Here is an 18,188-nt window from a genome sequence, read left to right on the forward strand (position 1 = left end):
ACAGCACTCCTGCTGGGCTGGTGGGTGTCCTGGCCAGCATGCTCTCTGCTGCTGTGTGGAAAGATGTTTTTCCCACCTCTCTTTGGTGATGCTGGAACCTTGCACCCTCCTCTGATGCCATTCCCAGTGGGAGGATGAAGGGTGGGAAGCGAGGCACTCATGGGGCAGCTCAAGGGATGCAGGGAAGGTGACGCCCAGCTCCAGCAGAGTCAGGTAGCAACCATCTTCCCCCTCCTTGTCCCAGAGTGTGTGATCCCCTTCCCCTCCCACCCCGGAGCAGGACGCAGCCTTTGCAGTGTTGACTGTTGCGGGAAAGCAGCGGAGCTCCATCGTGCTGCCTCTGCAAGCTATAATAACCATGTCTCCTTGCATATGCCCAGGTTTGGATGCCAGTCCCCCGGCCAGTACTCATGAACTCACCATTCCCAATGATGTAAGTAAATCCAAGTGCTTCCTTGGCATGTCTGTGTGTGCGTGTGCGTGGACACAGATATCTATATGTGTGTGTGTGTGTATATATAAGCTGCAGCCATATGGCTTTGTTAAATATATTTAGAGATGCCCCTTCACCATGTTCCCTCATCCACGTGCAGTCCGTTGGGGATCAACCTGCAGCATAAAATGCCCACTGGACTTTACCCCATCGGTAGCTTCCCTAGGTACAATCCTTAATGCTCTATTTCCCTTTCCAAGTGAACTCAGTGCTCATGAAACATGCCCAGTTGACAGCACTGGGAAAGGGAGAGAGCTCCCATGCCAGCCCTGATTAAACTCTTAATTGCTTAATCAGGCACTGGCACGTCTGAGATGATGTTTCAGCTTGAGGGTAGTGAGTGGGCTGGGGGTGGTGGTGAAGAGGAGGTAAGTAAATAACATTTCTCATGCCACAAAGTGCCACACAAGTGTGTGAAGGACGGTGCGTCTCAGTGCTGGTGACAGGCAGCTTTGGGGTCTTAACAGATGGAGGTGTTGTGGGTGTTGGACTGGGATATTTGCTGGGACGAGGCTGGAGTCATGCTGGGCAGGGTGCTTGGGGATGCTCCGGTGGAAGGAGGTGGGATGGAGAGCACAACGCAGCCAGCCCCTGGATTCGTGTGTCTCACTTGCTTCTGGACTGGCCCACCGGTTTCTATGGATTAAGAACCAGTCTGTGCTCAAATCAGGAGGAGGGCGAGCAGGGGGATGACAGCCAGCCTCTGTCCCCATCTCCATCACCAGCAAGCACCTTCAGCCCATCCTCATCAGGAGTCTCTGGATGGGGTCTGGCAGCTGTTGCTACCCTTCCTGCTGTTCACCAACACCCAGCAGCACGAGGGAAAGGCAGCGAGCCCGGCTGCAGCTGCCCGGCACCTCTGCCAAGACCTCCTTCCGCCCGAGAGACGTGGCAGTGCAACAGCTTCTGAGCATCTGCTGGCTGAAACCCTCGGAGATGCTTCACCCCAGGGCCAACCACCATGGAGGGAATCTCCAGAGGAGTCTGTGGGAGATTAATTGCCAGTCTGCATCTGTCTGTCCAGCAAGGACCCCTCTCCAGGAGACTGCAGGGAGCTCTGCAAGCGCTCCTGAGGTTCCAACAGCCATGTCTGTGGAGCGTGGAGGACCGTAGTAATCTTTACAAATATCAAGAGACCCCTCACAAAAGGGGAGGAAAGGATGCCAGGGGACCTCCCAGAACCCAGGAGCACTCAGAGCATTCACTCGCCAGAGACCCGGCTCTCAGCAGACCTGGGCAGCATTAAATGTCATCACCTGCATCTTGAAAAATTCCTCCCTACCTCTTTCTCCTGTTGTTCTGAAGGCTTTTAAACACTGCCACCTTCTCAGGAAGCAGAGGACAGGTTTGATTTTCTTTAAGGGTCTCCTGGATTGTTTTAGTGGTATAGCTTGGAGTTGTGCTGCAGTTTAAGGGAGTCTGATTATAAACATCTCGCCCCTTCTCTGATTGTCAGGAGAAACTTGAATGCTGTTCAAGTTGGGTGTTGCTGGACATCTGCCTGAATAGTGTGATTCCTCATGTGTCACTGTCAGATTTTCATTTGCTGAAGAATCCCTGAGTTATTTCTGTGCTCTGAAGACCAGGATGGGTGGCCACTGGGCTGAACAACCCACCACAGCCCCTGAGACAGTTGATACCCTTCCAGTGTATATTCAAGTCCGTATGGGACAAACCATCATATGGGAGCCCCATGGTCTGACCAAAGGATCAGCGAACATTTGGAGGAGTAGTCATCTCCACTTCTGCCATGGCAGAAATCCAGCAGCTGCCAAGATGAACATCCCACATATAAAATGTCCAGGCGCAACCTTAGAAAAGAGCTCAGATGTCCAAAAGGGGATGCAGAAACACCTCATGCCTGCGTTGGCCAATATGGGTATCTTGCTATGTGTCACCAAGCTTCAGAGATCAAGTTTGAGGGAGCCATCATGTGGTGCACAAATGAACGAAAACAAAGACCATTGAGGAAATTCAAGCCATCGAGGTCCATTGAGGAAATTCAAGGGATGGACATTTGCGGATATTCAAACCTCCAGCTGGCTCTGATTTTTTCACAAGAGCGTGAAAGATGTGTTTTTAAGTAGGAGTCACCTCTTCTGCAGGTGCCACAGCCACATGGTGCTCTCCTGAGCGTGCCAGTGAGCCATTGGATTGCACTGAAAGAGCTAGAGGGGGTAACAGAGGCACTTAGGGCATCCCAGTGGGGTAGAAGGAATGTGGGAGGGGGCTCCTGAGGTTGGGCTGTCCCCAGCGAAGGCAGAGGGCTTGTTTCCTTCTAGTAACATGTCCAAACCACCTTTGGGTTTGCTGTAACTGGCAAAAGGGATAAGTAACTTGCAAAACATTGCCCATTTATTAGACCACAAAAATTATTATTACTGAAATGAGCCCTCCTTGAAGCCCCCCGAGATGCTGGGCATGGTGTGTGGATACTGGAGGTTTTGCCTCCACAAGGAGCAGAGCAGGGCAGGCTCCTGGATGAGCCCTGGGAGGACCATGCTCACGTGCAGGTGGGATTCACCCCCCGGGCTGTCCCTCTCCTATTTTCATGAGCACTAAGGTCACACGTGTCCCAGGGCCGTGCAGTTGTGCTCGCGTCCCGCTGGCGACGGCCAGAGCTGCCGCTTCTCAGACGTTCCCTCCGTGCTTTTTTTCCCAGCTAATAGGCTGCATAATCGGACGCCAAGGGACCAAAATCAATGAAATTCGGCAGATGTCGGGAGCGCAGATTAAAATCGCCAACGCCACGGAAGGGTCATCGGAGCGCCAAATTACCATCACAGGAACCCCTGCAAACATCAGCCTTGCGCAGTACCTCATCAACGCCAGGTGAGACCCCCCGCAGACCTCCGCCACCTCCTGCCACGGCCGATCCCATCCTGCTGGCCTGGTGGGAGCAGCCCTCGCTCCCGGCACCGCGGGCCAGGAGGGGCTTCCTGAGGCCGGCTGGGATGGATGGTGTCTTGCTGAGAGCTCTGAGCGGGGACCAGACGTCACCAGCGGGACATCTCCCTCCAGCCGGCGCTTTGGCTGGGGACTGGGAGCTGCTTCACCGCCGGCGGGTTGTGCCAGTCACCTGCTCGCCCGCCACCCTCGCTCATGGATTTTGCTCACGGGTAGGGCAAAATCACCGCCGTCTTTCTCTGTGGATGAGGCAGGGGACGGGGACAGGGATGGAGCTGAGCCGGTGGCAGGGAGGCATCACTTGGGACCTGCTTGCTGGGATCCCAGCGTCGCTCACTGCCTCTTCCACGTGCTTCCAGACCTCCCAAAGGCTTTCCTCCAATCCAGTGAAAGTAATCAGTCCAATAAGTGCAAGACATGGGAACGGCCTGATTGCTTCCTTTTCATCATGAAAAGCTTGGCGCAGCAGGACTTCGCAGCGGCCAAGGGTTCCCAGAACTGCTGCAGGCTAGGGGGAGATGCAGCCCGTGCCGAGGGGGACCAGGGGTCCAGCAAGGGACTGCGAGGGGAGCACGCAGGGGAGGTGTAGCTGGGGACTAGCTCCGTGCTGTCAGTGAACTGTCTCCAGGGTGCTCACTCAGACCTGTTTGCCTGTGTGTGTGGACTCGTGGATAGCGAGTTTAAGGGGATACAGGACCTTTTACTGGCTTTGCACCCACCTGGCACAGCCACACAAGCAAGCCCGTCCACCTGTCTGTGTCCTCCGCTCCGGGCAGGATTGATGCCGTGCCAACGCGTCAGATGTGTGCAGCTGCAGGAGGCTGCTGGCAGGGTCCCTAGGACGGGGGGCTGTTGGCGGCGACTCTGACATTTGTTGGGGTGTGGGCTGGGAGTACCGGTGAGGTCTGTATGTGCTTTCTCCTCCTTGCACCCAACCCACCTCAGCCCCGACCCGCTATAGACCCCCATCATCCCATCCCACCCTGCTGTCCCGCTGCCCATGCCCGTGGCACCTCTCCACCTGCTTAGGTGAGGGGTGGGGCCAGCCCCCCGCGGGCATGGCTGAGCCCACAGCTCCTTGCCAATCCCCCCTCCACCTCCTGAGACAGGAGAGAAAGAAAAGAAAACCAAGTGGCTCTTCGTTGCTGGGAAGGGCTGGCTGAGCTGCCCCCTGTGCAGAGACGACCTGATGGGGAGGCAGGATGGGGCTCAGCCTCTCCCACAGTTTCCAAAACCAGAGCAAAACAAAGCAGCAGGGGGAGATGGCACAGCTGCCTGTCCCCTATGGGAGAGACGCTTCTAGAAGAGAAGCCGTGCGCTGGGTTGTCTCCTGCCTCTGGTGGGTGACATCTCTGCTACAACACGGTGATGGTAACGGGCACTACCTGGCAGCTGTGAGGAGTGGGGAAGGCAGCCAGCCATTATGCTGGCTCTATGCTCCAGCCCCCTGTGCCCTCCACGGGGGACCCCAAGCCACCCAGAGATGCTCTGCCCACCCCGTCTAAGCAGGGCGTAGGCAAGAGGAGGAGCACTGCCCCACAGGGTCTTCGTTTTCTTTTCTGCTCCGGTGATTAAGCGCTTGTTTTTTGTCTCCCCCCCACCCCTCTCTCTGCCCCTGTCTATTCTAGGCTGACGTCTGAGGTCACTGGAATGGGCGCACTCTAATTTCCACCCACCATCCTCCACTCCGCACCACCTGACCCTCTCCAGCCACCGGCACTCCACCCAGCCTGTACTGCCTGTACATTTACCGTCTTCCCTTTGCCTCCACAGATACTCTTTTCTTTACTAACGAATATATATATATATATATATAAACACACACGCGCATATGCACACACCGGAACGGTTCTTTACAAGCTCCTTGCTGTGCTCCCAAGGCTGCTCCCAAACACTTTGGTTATGGTCCTTATTTTCAGCGTACGGTGTTAATACTTCATCTGCTTTTTGGGGATGGGGGGGGGGTGTTTTTTTTCTCGCTGGTGAGACTTCAGGAGATGACAAGGTCTCTAGTGTCAGTCTAGTGTAGCTACTTACACGTTTGAGTTGACATTGGCAGTACTTTCTGTAGCCTATGGACATATGTGATGCCAACCAGAGCTGTGCGTGCTTCAGACGAGTTACTTTTCTCACCCTTCTTCCTTTGGTGCTCCCTCTTGCTTGTCCTGGCTCACCTTTGCCACCTCACATCCCTGCCCTCAGGGTACGGGCGTAGTTTTCACCCTGTGTCGTTTGGGAAGCGGAACGCGCGGGAGCCGAGCTGACGCGCGTGCACAGGTTCACCCGCAGGCTTCTCTCTTTGAACATGGCATGGTCCAGACAAGCCCTTTTTCATACCAAATTAAGGGAATCACACACACACACACACGCGCGTATACACAAATGCTCCTTTTTTTTTAACTAACGAGCAACTGGAAGTGGGAAGAACTCAGCTGTATGGGATTCACACCCCCAGGGGCCTTTGAAAGCACTCTTTTGGCAATCCCCATGGGCAAAACCTTTGGACGATAGCTCAGGAAGCTCTGTGAGCTGGCTGTGTTTGTCGTTGTTTGTGTTCAATAAATGTCTGTGCAGCTCTGGTACCAATGGGCTCCGACTGTTCTTCTCCTGGGTCGCCCCACCAACTCCAGCCCCATCCTTCCCTCTGCATCCTCCCACACCTTTTTAGCTGCTTGGAGGGAAGGTGGGGGTTGTATACAATAGTTCTTCATTACTATTATTATTATTACCATCACCATCGTAATTTTTTATTTTATTTTGTTTAGGGAAGATCCCCAGGAGTGATGCACTTCCTGCATGATTCCATGCTTTCTGTCTTTTTCCAAAGGGAGAGTATTTGGCTTGCGTAATCTTTTGGTTTTCCTTAAGATTAATTTATAAGTTATGGTACAACAACCAACATCTCTCACTGCCCCCTTGTCTGGACGGATCTGCCATGTCTGTGCCCCACACCCTTCCCTAAGACCCTCTATGCCCAATCCTGCCTTCTGCTTCCAGGCTTTTATTCTCTCTCCTACCTCTCAAATCAGAAAACAAATATGTTTTCTGCCTGTTAATTCCTGACTGTCCCTTTTCTCAGACTGCAAATGAGGGGATCATGATACACCATGTCCCCAGACAGCTGAAGCAGCCGCACTGTACATTTTTGCACTGTACCACATGGGAAATATATTGTTTTTCCAGGTGAGCCCCAAGACTTCATGGCCTTTCCCTCTCTTCCACCCTCAGTGCCGGCAGGAACCGCTGGCAGCTTCCCACCTTTCTCCTGCCGGGATGCTGGATCACTTCTCTTCCTGTCTTCAGCGCTGACTGCTCAGCACTCACACAGGGCTGCGTCAGGGACCCCGGGTGATGCCACCGCATCAGTGGAGCCAAAGATGGGCAGGGGGTTATGGGCTCCAGCAGGGAGCTGGCAGGGATGAGAGCACAGCCGAGGAGCCCTGGAAGGTGAAGGTGGCTGCCAGCCCCTGCTGCCGAGCATCAGCCATTTGTTCAGCCCAGGTGTCCTAAAACCCATGCATGCTCAGCTCTCTGGAGCATTCCAAGCCTCTGTGGTTACAGGTGCTTCCAGATCCTCCATAAGATGCTTTGCTGCCCATCCCCAACCCCTTGCTCTGCTCTTCCTGGCGCTTTGGGTTCAGCTGTGCCTTTTGGGTGGTCCAGCAGCAGACATGCTGAAGACTATCCCCTGATTCCCCATCTGGAGAAGTGCAGATGCTTTGGGCAGTGCTGCTGTGGGCTCAGGTGGAGCCAGTAGCCTCTGCTGACATCATCTCCCCCTTGTATTTGTGCTGATGCTGAGGATGGAGGGAGTCAGGCACCAAATGGTTCCTCCCCCAAGTTGCTGACTGGCCAGCACAAGCACAGAACCACCTGCCAAGGTGGTGCGTCAGTTGTGGGCAACTGGCACTCCTCATCTTCTCCTGTTCCTCACTCTCCTTTAGACCAAGTATTTTTCCCATTGAAGGAACGAGATATCCATGTGCGAGACCCAGCATGAAAATAACCACCCAGCACGAAAATAACCACCCAGCAGTGTGCCAGAGCCACCCCAAAGGCCTGGGGGGGTGCCATGGCAAAAGCTCCACATCCCCACTGCCACCACCCTGCATGGCAGCCAGTGGCGTGGGGTGATGCCTCCTCCTCGGAGGACGGTGCATGGAGAGAGCCAGCCCACCCTGCCATTGTCAGCTCCTCCATGGGGCTGCAGGACAAGCCAGAGCACAAGGAGACCTTCCAGGTGATGGAGGAACAGCAGCAGCAGCAGCATGTTGACCAAGGCCGAGAAATCCATCACAAGCCAACACAGTTGTGGGGTTTGTACATCTGGGAGCGCAAGCGCATCCTGATGGCAACGAATGTGGAAATGGCTTTGCCCGGGAATTGGCAGTTCCCACAGATCACATCTGCCCTGAATTCCTTTGCTCTGTGTGCGCTGTGCTCCCCGTGCTATTCTCCACCTCCACTGAGACAGCGCTGCCCAAAATAGCAAATGCCAGATTGGGTCTGCCAGATGCAGCCGAGCTCAGAGGCTACTGGAGAGGGGGAGCAGACAGCAGCAATTCCTCTACACCCATTCCCACACCAGCAAACCCACGGATAACATCCCCCTCCAGGTGCCATCCCCATTCCAGCCTGCTGCCATGCATCTATCACCCAGCAAGACTGTGGAAAAGACACCATAGGAATTGTTGGTGAAGGAGAGGAGGTTGGATATAAGCATTGCTCTGGCATCAGGCCGGTATCCAAGACGTTGTGTCAAGGCTTGTGCTGCAGCAAGGACCTACCTGTGCTCAGGGAAGTGCTCCAGGGAATGGTGGATATGGCCACGGGGGACAAGGGGCAGACCAGGCAGAAGCAGTCACCTCAGGAGAACTGTACAGTCATAGAATCATGGAATATCCTGAGTTGGAAGGGATCCACAAGGATCATCCTGGCCCTGCACAGGACAACCCAAAGCATCCCTCCTGCTGGCATGCCCTTTGACTTTGCAATTTCTCTTTAATCAGCTTATCATCTGGGCTTGAGCGTGGTTTGGAGAAAGAGGTGTTGGAACCACTGCAACATCTCCTGGGATCATGTTGATGATAAGGAGGATAACAACAAAATCACAAGGAATGTATCAAGCTCGGCTTTGATTTCTTCACGATGGCTCAAAAGGAGATTTGCTGCTTTCTTTGGAAGGAGCCTCAATGTTTTGCTTTGATTTGCGATAGGTCTTGGGTTTCCAATTTGGATGAACTTAAAAATGCTCCAGTGATGCATACACAGCCATGCCACTGGGAAAAATTTCTAATATTGTACTGAATATTCCATACAAGGTGAACGTCCCAGTTAATCAACTTTAATACATTGTTTTTCTCTCCCAAAACAATGCATTTTATCCAGCCAGAATAATTCAACATTTCTGGAAGCAACCAGCTCAGTCAAACTCTTTGGGAATTAGTTATTTTGTGGGAAATTGTGACTCTGACTGGAAAGTATTGGTCCAATGCCCCCAGAGTGTGGGGGTCTCCATCAGAGAGGGGCCAGTTGAGGTCTGTGCTCAGTCCCTTCCCCTCAGCTGAAGGTCTCCACTGCCCCTACATATCCTTGTTGTGCTCCCAAAATTGTTTGGAGTATTGTTACATGCTATTTTTTTCCCCCTAGACTGTATTTGCAAATCTAGTACATAATAAGGTTGAAAAAAATAGACTGTTTTCCCTAAGGGAAAGTGACTTTCACCAGGGAGACTCTTTAAATTTCATACTCTCTCTGAGCTGTTTTTCAAGGATTTGTTATGTATCCATGCTAGTCACTTTTAATTATGCTAATTCCAAGCTTATGGTCCATTAGCAAGGGTAATTTCCCCCCTCCGGTGCCGGCAGAGGTAGGGTTTCTGGGGGATCACTGTGTGCTGTGGCAGGGATGAATGCTTAGCCTCATTTTCTCCTCGGCCACTGGGATGGAAGGCATCTCTCCTAGCCCTGCCTGGCTGCAGCCCCCAGCCCCGGGGAGGTATCCCTGTCCCCAGCCCTGGGGCCCCCCCGGCTGGTCGCTAGGTGTCCCCATTGACCAGCTTTTGCATGCCTCCTGCTCCAGCTGGGATGTGGGAAGCACTGGGATGTCCACTGCTTCCAGCTGCTGATCCATCTGCGTGCAGAAGACATCCCACGCTGCTGGAAAGGGAGTGGGGTTTTGTGTGTGTCCTCCCCCCACGCTGGTGACGAGCAGTGACATCCACTGAGCGCGTGGCTGGCACCGTGTCCCACTGCAGGAAGGGTCCCATCAGTGCTGGGACCTTCCTTGAGCCACCTCAGCCCATGTGGGCAAGGACACATGACAGGCATCTCCTTGGCCATGGGTGTCCCCACACTCTCGGGATATACCGGCTGTGCCAAGGGACAAGGTCGGTGGCACAAGCCACCACCTTACGCTGGCCCAAGGCCGTTCAGTCTGGCAGAGGGACAAGGTTTTGCTGGAGAGGTCCCAAGGGTTTCCACCCCTTGTAGTCTCTGGGGAGGCCAGCACTCGCAGGCGGGATGCTCTGTGTCTTGGCTGGCGGCAGGAGCGGCTGCAGCTGGCGGAATGACTTGCAGAAAGGTCAAGGTCCCAGTGCAATTCCCCTGCTCCCATGTTGGATATCACAGGGAGCTGGGACTCTGCTGAGGGGGATATTTTTGCTCTCCCTTCAAAAAGAATGCAGCTGCAGATCTTAATCTGCTGTGCTGTGCAGCGAGCCTCAGGCCCCTGTCCAAAGGGTAACGTGGCAGTGACTTTTAGGAAGTACTGAATGTACCAGATGTGCAACTCCTTCCAGTCCAGATGTGCAATCCCCCTCCCACTCTGCCTCAGTGCAGTTGTCCTGCAAAGAGGAAGATGAGACTCTAGATCACTCAGAAAGCATCCCGCAGACTAAATCCAGCCAAGTGCAAAGCCAGACTGGCTCTGGATTCCCACACTTGTGTTTAGGCAGTTTAACCGCAGAGATGTCTCTTCCCAGAAATGACGCTCGTGCCCGCTCCACACGTGGGGAATAAAACCAGCCAGAAGATGGAGAACAAGAAGGAGCAGCAGGAAGAGGCTTCACGTCTGAGTGCCTCACTGAACCACAGCCTGTGGCTGATTCAAAACACACGTGCTATTTCTAGAAGGAACTGCTTTGATCCCAAAAGAGAAGGCTGTGATGTGCATGAGGACTTGAATATTTGAAGCACGCTTGAAGCACTGTGTCCTGGTTCCCTGCAGGCACTGTCACTATTTATTCCTAGAGAAAGCCTGTGTCTGAGAGCATTTGCATCTGGATCTAAAAGGGGATGAGTGACGCTTGGCCCTAGAGCTTCTCCAGGTTTTGATGCATCACATGAGACTTGGTGGTGCAGGATGCTTCATGGAAGCAGGGGCACAGCAGAGGAGTGAGATGTGCTGTGGAAGTGGGGGCATGGTGGTGATGGGCCACCACAGCCAGCTGGCAGCATGGAGAGAGCAGGATGGAGGGATGGAGCAGCATCCCTCTGGAATTCAGGGTTGCATGCATAGCTTGGGATCAAACCACAACGGATATCCAACAGGATTTCCCAGCTCAAAGGGGAGCAAGACGGGATGTGCTCACCCAAAAGCACTCAATTAGTGGTGTGGGGTTTTTTTTTTTGGTGGGAAGACATGGATGTAGCAATGATGTAGCCTGAGGCCTCTGCTGCAGCTGGTGATATGGTTTTCCCAAGGGATGCTGCTGCATTGTGCTAAGCACGCAGCCATACCCCCGAATGTCTTACAGGAGAGCTGCAGAGGAACTGTCCGTAAAAATCCAGTTAGGGATGCATGCCCAACACCCAGGGAAACCACCATCTCCATGTTTAAAACAAATTTTCAGTTGCATAGCTAAAGTTTATTTTCTTGCCGTGAGTAGATCTCCCATCTGCACATTTTGGGCTGAAACATGGTGATTTCCAGAGGCACAGGATGGTGCAGTGCAGCACCAGGCAGATGTGCAGGGGTATGTGCCCTTCCCCAGTGCTCCTCAGGATGTTTAGATGGCTCCTCTGAAACTCCCAAAAAGTCACTCTCAGCACCCAGCGACAGCCCACAAGGCAAACACACAGCACACCGGGCAACCACCTGGGCTCACGTGGCAGCCCAGCTCATGTTGGATGTGTTTGGGTGCAAGCTCCCATGGGAAAAACGGGAGGTTTGTTGTGGCATAGCAGAGCTCAGTGTGGGCACAGCTCCTCCAGCTTGGCTTTTGGGGTTTGGGTGATTTCAGCGTCACGCTGGAGAGTTGCTCCATGTTCGTATAGCCTAAGGGGCCGGGAGGCACCGGTGTTGGAGCCTTGGCTGAGCCCTGACCATCTCCCTTACTTGCCCTCCAGCTCTGCAGACCCTGATCCCCACGGGAGGAACACCTTCACCGCCTGACCGGAGCGCCGCAGCTGACGTGGTGCCAGTGGCTGATGCTTGAGCCCCCTCTGAAGATGCTGCCGGCTTCCCGTGAGCTTCTCCAACTCCTCCGTGGCACCCTTCAGGCCAGCTGCCTGAACCCCCCTGCCCATGGCTGCCCAGACCCTGCTGGGGCAGCGGCGGGACTGGGGGGCTCGAGCAGCAGCTCGCAGGGGAACAGCAGCTTGCAGCCAGTGTGCAGCAGTACCCACTTCTGCGAGCTTCCCATCGCCCCTCTCTGCGCTTCGTTATCACCCCTCGCACCCCTGCCGCTTTGCAACGTATCTCGTGGCTTATTTGTGTCATTGCAATAAAGCTTTTGTTGCTTGAGGTGCCCTCCATGGTGAGTGGGACGGGGCTGGGGAGCCGTGGTTTGGGCAGCAGGGCATCCATAGGGAAGGTGGTGGGATGCTGGGCAGTGCCCCAGTAGCACAAAAGCCTCGGTCCCCCCAGAACGGTTAAACGGGGAAACTCAGCCCACGCAGACAATGAAGCAAACCATGGTTTGGAAAACGGGCCTCAGAGCCCTGGCTCCACTCGGCATCAGGAAATGATCCCACATGGGAGCAAAGCTGCCAGGAGGGGAGGGGGAGCGGGACGGGGCAGGGGGGAGCACGGCAAAGAGAATCCAGAGCTTTCCCAAAAGGCGGTGACGACCGGGATTCATTACCCATCGGGAGACGTGTTTATAGCCAGCGTGAGTCACTGCCGGGCCCCCGGATGGGAGCAGCCCATGTCAGGGGCTGCCACCATTTGGGATGGGTCTGGGCTGCCCATCCAGCCCCGCACAATGGCAGCTCTCAAACCAGCCCCACCAGGCTGCCACGCGCCAGCCCTGGCCCTTGGAGCAGAGCCAGTGCTATTTTTGGACACATTGGGGTATGATTTTTTCCTCTGGGATGCTCCATTTCTCACTCGAGAAGGGAAGCCAGAGCACTGCCCCAGCTCTGCATGTTGCCCTGATGCAGCGAGGGCCTCCATCTGCAGCTGGTCCAGACCTGGGTTTAACACACATCCAGGCACTCAGGAGAGGCCAGCAGTGCCCGCCTGGACCTCTGTCCCATGGGGAAACAAAGGCAAAAATGCCCATGTTGACATTTTTCTCCATTTGGAGTTATCTTTTCCAAGTGTACATCATCCCTGCTCCTGTTTGGCCCTGTCAAAGGGCTGTGGGCAGGTAGGCAGACCCCTGGGTTTTACACCTATTTTCACCCTTCCACAACCTGCTCCCCAGGGAACACCATCCCCAAATTTCTGTGGAAGCTGGAAGTATCCTCCCCTTGTTTGTGCTATCCCTGACACCCCCTTTGCTAGGGTGCCCAGCCCAGGTCCCTGACAAGCCACAAAACCACCCACTTTTGGCTAAAAAACAGATTTTCTGGTTTTCTCCTGCCCAGAAACTGGTAGCATGCTTTTGCTTGGAGAAAAGCCCCTGTTCCTGTTCCTGTCCCATTCCCAGAGCAGCGGCACCATTGGAGACCCTCCCAAAGCACGGTGCCACTGACTAAGACGGATGCTCTGGGAAACATGGCTCAGGGCTCTTTTCCCACCTCCCTGCAAGCTGCCTACAAAGCACCTTCCCTGGCCACACACCCCTTTGCTGAGCTGGAAGGCTTTCCCAGAGACAGTGACAGCCCCGGGGGAAAGGACTCAGTGAAGCTGTAGGTGCAAACACTCCCAATCGTTGTTGCCCCCTCCCCCCCACCAGATAGGGCTGGAATCCCTGCCCAGGCTGGAGACGTGGGATGCAGAGGGATGGTAACTACCTGCCTGCACTAACTTATCCTCTGCTCATCAGCTGCAAGAGAAAGCATCTGTGCCCCACCGAAAGCATTTAAAGGTGCAGACGCCTCACACCCCTGTCTGTCGCCTCCAGCCCTTTGCTGGAGGGCATCTGACTGCAGCTCCACGGCTTCCTGGTCAGAGGGTGAGTGTTTGGAGACGAGAAACAGCCTGTTTGCTTTTAGCTGTCCCTCTAAAAAATAATAAAGTAGCGAAAGGGAGATGCTTATCTTTACGGCCTGCTGGGATTCCCCTGGCTGCAGTTTGTGCTGGGAGCTGCTGCATGGAGCAGGGGAAATAGGCTTGAGGACAGCAATCCCAGAGTCACAAAATGGTTTGGGTTTGGAGGGACATTAAAGCTCATCTCGTTCCACACCCCTGCCATGGGCAGGGACACTTCCTACTAGACCAGGTTGCTCCAAGCCCCATCCAGGCTGTCCTTGAACACTTCCAGGGATGCAGCAGTCACAGCTTCTCTGGGCAATATTTGTTAGTGCCTCACCACTCTCCCAGGGAAGAATTTCTTCCTAGTATCCAACCTAAACCTACTCTCTTTCAGCTTAAAGCTATTCCCCCTTCTCCATGGCTGAATGCTTCACGTTTGGTCCTCACTGTCTGTGAAAGATCTGAGGAGGATGCTTGGCACTGCTTGGAGTGGGCTGGGAAGGCGTCCTTGCCAGGAAGGGTGGCTGGCTTGTTTTAGCCTTCTAGGAACAGGCTGCAGGCTGGATCTGGCTGTGGTGTGGAGAGCCCAGCTGCGTGCCTTGCTACATCCCAGGACTGCTCTGAAAGGGCATAGCCACCCCCAGAGCCGCGATGGCTGCCGGAGTGGTAAACATAACGAGTATAAACATGCATACAGAAAAAAATGTGAGCAGAAACAGGCTGGGAAGGGGCTAACGAGTACCCCTGGGGGGTTGCCAGACACATGCAATCTCCTGGGTGGGGGTGGATCACGCCCAGAAAAATCGTGGAAAGGGGTCGAGCTGGCTCTGTGTTGCACTGTGCCATGAAGCCAGTTGAGGTGCTTTATCCAGAGGGCAGCCCACAAGGAAGATGCTTCTCTGTGCTTCCTAAGGCTGTGAGGTTTCATGCCTACTTCCACATGGATGCAGAGACAAGGGCTGTAATCCATGGCAGAGGAAAAGCAGGTTTTTGACATGCGTAGCTCATCTCTTTGCGATTTGGTGATGCAGGCTGGGTTCTGGGAGCGTGGGGCTGCCTGGGACCAGCCAGCAGCACTTCCAGCTCCCCCAGCTGGAGGCAGGGCTGTGTCTGGCAGCCTCTCGGCTGTTCCTCGAGCGCCTAATGCCTCCCTTCCCCAAGGAAGATATGCCCAACCTGGCAAGCACGCTCTGCTCCCTGGGAATCGCCCAAGCAACAACTTTTATTGCAGAGAAACGGAAAATTTTCCCTGCTCAACTGTCAGAGAGCTGAGCGTGTGTTTTTCCACCCATTTTTCCTGGATGGGCTCCATGAGAGAGGGGTCCTCTATCCCCTGTCCCAACAGCAGTGTCCCCAGGGCTGGGGGTGGCACATCCTGGGATGCTGCCTTTTCTCTAAGAGCAGAAGGACACTGCAGGTGCTGCCGATCTTGCCAGTTTTATCCCTGAACCATGATGTTCCCAACTCCCAAAAACCCACTCTTTGGGCTTTCTGTTTTCTGAGTGTAAGATGTGGAGGGGAAAAAGCCCTAGAAGTGAGCTTTGCTGCCTGCTTTCAAGCCTCTACTGTGGAACAGGGGATGGGACTCTTTCACCAGGACAGTGTGGGGAGGCCCTTCCTGGTATCCCAAATGTGTGACGTCCTAGTATCCCATGGTCCCCCTGTGAGTTGAGGATCCCTGCAAGCCCTGGGGTGGCCCAGAAGAAGGATCCCGAAAGCATTATCTCCTCTCCTCCAGCTCCCATGCTGCATCCGCAACCTCCCCTCTCATTCGACCCTCTCATCTTTCCTAAGAAGCTGAGCCAAGCTTTCCCACAGACCCAGACAGCTATTAGGGAAATATTATTACCAGATGGTTTGTTTTTTTCCATAAGAACAGAGGCCAACGTTGGTGAGGTAATGGGGAAAAAATTAACCCACCGCACACCAGCCTGGGTGTGGGGATGTGGGTTTGCTGGTGGAGCTGTGCCATGTCCTGGCTGTGCCAGCATGGAAGTGGTCTGCAGGGTGGGGTGGCGGGGGAACACCTGCACCCCACGTGTGCTGGATGGATGGCAGCTGGAAACCACCCGTTGGAGTGGCGGTGACCCCCTGAGGTGGCTTGGGAAGGGAAGAGTGTATCCCCAGACGGTGTGGGAGGGAGGGAAGGGTCTCCCCAGGCCAGCTCGGACTGGTGGGAGCAAAGCCCAGCTGGCAAACAGCAGGGCAGGGGAGTTTGTGCCAGGTCAGCAGTTTGGAGAAGCACCCTGTCCTAGCTGTGCTGCCTCTTGCGGGGTCAAAGAAAAGGGTGCCAAGGGGCCACCTAGAGTAGGGATGTCAAAGGGTTTGGAAGATGGGCTATCTCTTCCACTGGGTGTTTTTTGGAGGTGGGTGGTTGAGTGCAAGACCCTCCCCTAGTGCTGCCAAGGCCCGCTCTGTGCCCATGGTGAGCTGCTCGCATGGCAGCACCCACTTGTGCTGGGAGAGGTGATGTTTTCCTGCTCAGAGGGGTTTCTCTGCTGCCTCCTCCTGCAGAGAACTGCTGTGGGAAGCTAAATTATCATGTGCAGAAGCACCACAAGCCACATTCTTTCCAGTGGGGTTTGTGGTTCGCACAGTGCTGGCCTCGCACCGCGGCCGCCCCTGTGGTGGAGGTCTGAGCAGGGAGGTGGGGAGGACAGTGGGCTGGAGGGTGAGCCATGGGGGAGCTGGGCTGTACACCTCGAGGGTCCTACAGCCAGTCTGGGGAGGCGCAGCCCTTGGTAACCAGACACATGGAAACCTCTCCCAGGGAACATCCATCATTCCAAACGTTTCCATCACCGGGCACTCACGTCCCCAGGAATGGGGGGAAGGTGACAAAGATGACGCAGGCAGTTGTCAGGAGACCAGTGTGCTTCATGTGGTTACAACCAGGGAAATTTCGGTGCTCCCTAATTGTGGCATTTCCCAGCACCGTGTGAGAGGACAAAGTAGTCCCAGCTGCGGAAGATGGAGCTGGAAACCTGACATTTTATCCTGCCTTCCAAAGCACCCTTTGGTTATGAGCACACTGCCAGGTTCAATGGTGGCTTTTACCATGGGAATTCATTTTAGCTCCTTTCCCTGTTTTCTGTGGAAGCACAGTTTTCCATTTCCAAGTAGACTTGACTAAAGGGAAGGAAAGGTTTCATGAAAGAGTTAATATCAGAAAAACAGAGCAAACTCATTCTTTTCTCAATCTCTGGGAGGAGAAAAGCAAAAGTTCTGTCCCAAGCATACGTTCTTTTTTCTGCACCCAGTTTTGTCTGGAATTGGACTAAAAGTTTATTGCAGTGCTGTGGGCTGGGACTTGGGAAGGAGAACAGCCATTCCCTGGGGCACATTGGCACCATGGAGGAGCTCCCCTTGCCCATCTACATGGCACTTGGGAGGGAGGCTGATAGATGGAGGAGGTCCCCTGCTCCTGGGAGGGGCAGAGCCATAGGACTCAGTTTCCCTGGCCTCCTCTGAAGAGGAAGGGAGAGGGAACGTCCTTCACAAGCATGTGTCCTTGGATTTCCAGACACGATGGCATGCTGCTAGTCCCAGTGATTTGGGAAATTTTTTTTTTTTTACTGCAAAATTAGCCCATGCTTTTCCAAGAAAATGGCTATTCGATGTCCTGGGGACGCTGCTGGCTGTTGGCCGTGGTTTAGCACCGCAGACCTGGAAAAGGCAAGGATTTAAAATGCTTTTGGAGCTGGACACGGCTCCAATCCCGCTGTCCGGTCAGATGCTCCTGGGACATGATGCCTGATAACAGCCCCTGGGGTTTGGTGTGTGGGCTCTGGGCAGAGACTGGGGTCCCCAATGAGGTGGGAGGAGCTCCCCAGGGCACACAGGGTCTGAGAGGCTGCAGCTGTGGGGAGCCATGTACGGTCAGCAGGCGCCTTACACAGGCCATACCATTATCATTAAGTCTTTGCCGACGCAGCCAACTGGCCTCCAGCTTGCTCCAGCTCTGCAGAGCTGTTCCTGAGCAGGATGAACTTTTCCCTTCCTGCAGGGAGAGGGAGATCGGCTCTTCTGCTAGTTGGGATAATTCCCTGTGAGGGAAGGGGAAAGAGGAAGAGAGAAAGCTTAAGAGGAAATGCCTCTGGTGTGCAGGTTCACAGAATGACTCCGCTAAGCTGATGCATGAATACAGGTCCCTTCCCAGCTCCCCCCTTTCTGGGAGCTGCTGGCTGGTTTTCAAAACCCTGAGTGAGCTCCCTCATGGGAGCCTGAGGAGCTGGGCTGGAGAGCCAAATTAGCATCTGATCCCCCATTATGTGTCATGTAGCTGGACTTGTCCCTGGGCATGCTTGTTCTCTTGGATAGTGTCTTCAGTAGGTTTGAGAGGTCTTGAAAATTTGCCTTGTAGTGTGCTCACCTCCTGGAGCCACCTGTGCAGTTCAGCGAAGCCCACACAGCTCAATGCCTGGGT

At 54.4% G+C, this 18,188-nt stretch overlaps 1 protein-coding gene across 23 annotated transcripts in view; it reads left to right on the top strand.

Moving 5' to 3' along the window:
* Positions 1–12,118, top strand: part of PCBP3 (poly(rC) binding protein 3) — a 57,754-nt gene extending 45,636 nt beyond the window's left edge. For 13 of the 23 annotated variants that reach the window (XM_027704291.1, XM_027704292.1, XM_027704290.1 and 10 more), the window contains 3 exons: positions 381–433; positions 3,156–3,325; positions 11,749–12,118. In XM_027704291.1, the coding sequence (XP_027560092.1) occupies positions 381–433; positions 3,156–3,325; positions 11,749–11,794 (269 nt within the window). In that variant the 3' untranslated portion in view covers positions 11,795–12,118. Of the gene's footprint in view, positions 1–380; positions 434–3,155; positions 3,326–5,028; positions 5,983–11,748 lie in introns of those variants that run through there. The other 10 variants (XM_027704297.1, XM_027704298.1, XM_027704303.1 and 7 more) reach the window with 3 other exon arrangements.
* Positions 12,119–18,188: the final 6,070 nt, after the last annotated feature.

Source organism: Neopelma chrysocephalum, unplaced genomic scaffold (genome assembly GCF_003984885.1).
Source record: "Neopelma chrysocephalum unplaced genomic scaffold, ASM398488v2 Primary Assembly neopelma1_265, whole genome shotgun sequence".
In the NCBI taxonomy this organism is placed as follows: domain Eukaryota; kingdom Metazoa; phylum Chordata; class Aves; order Passeriformes; family Pipridae; genus Neopelma; species Neopelma chrysocephalum.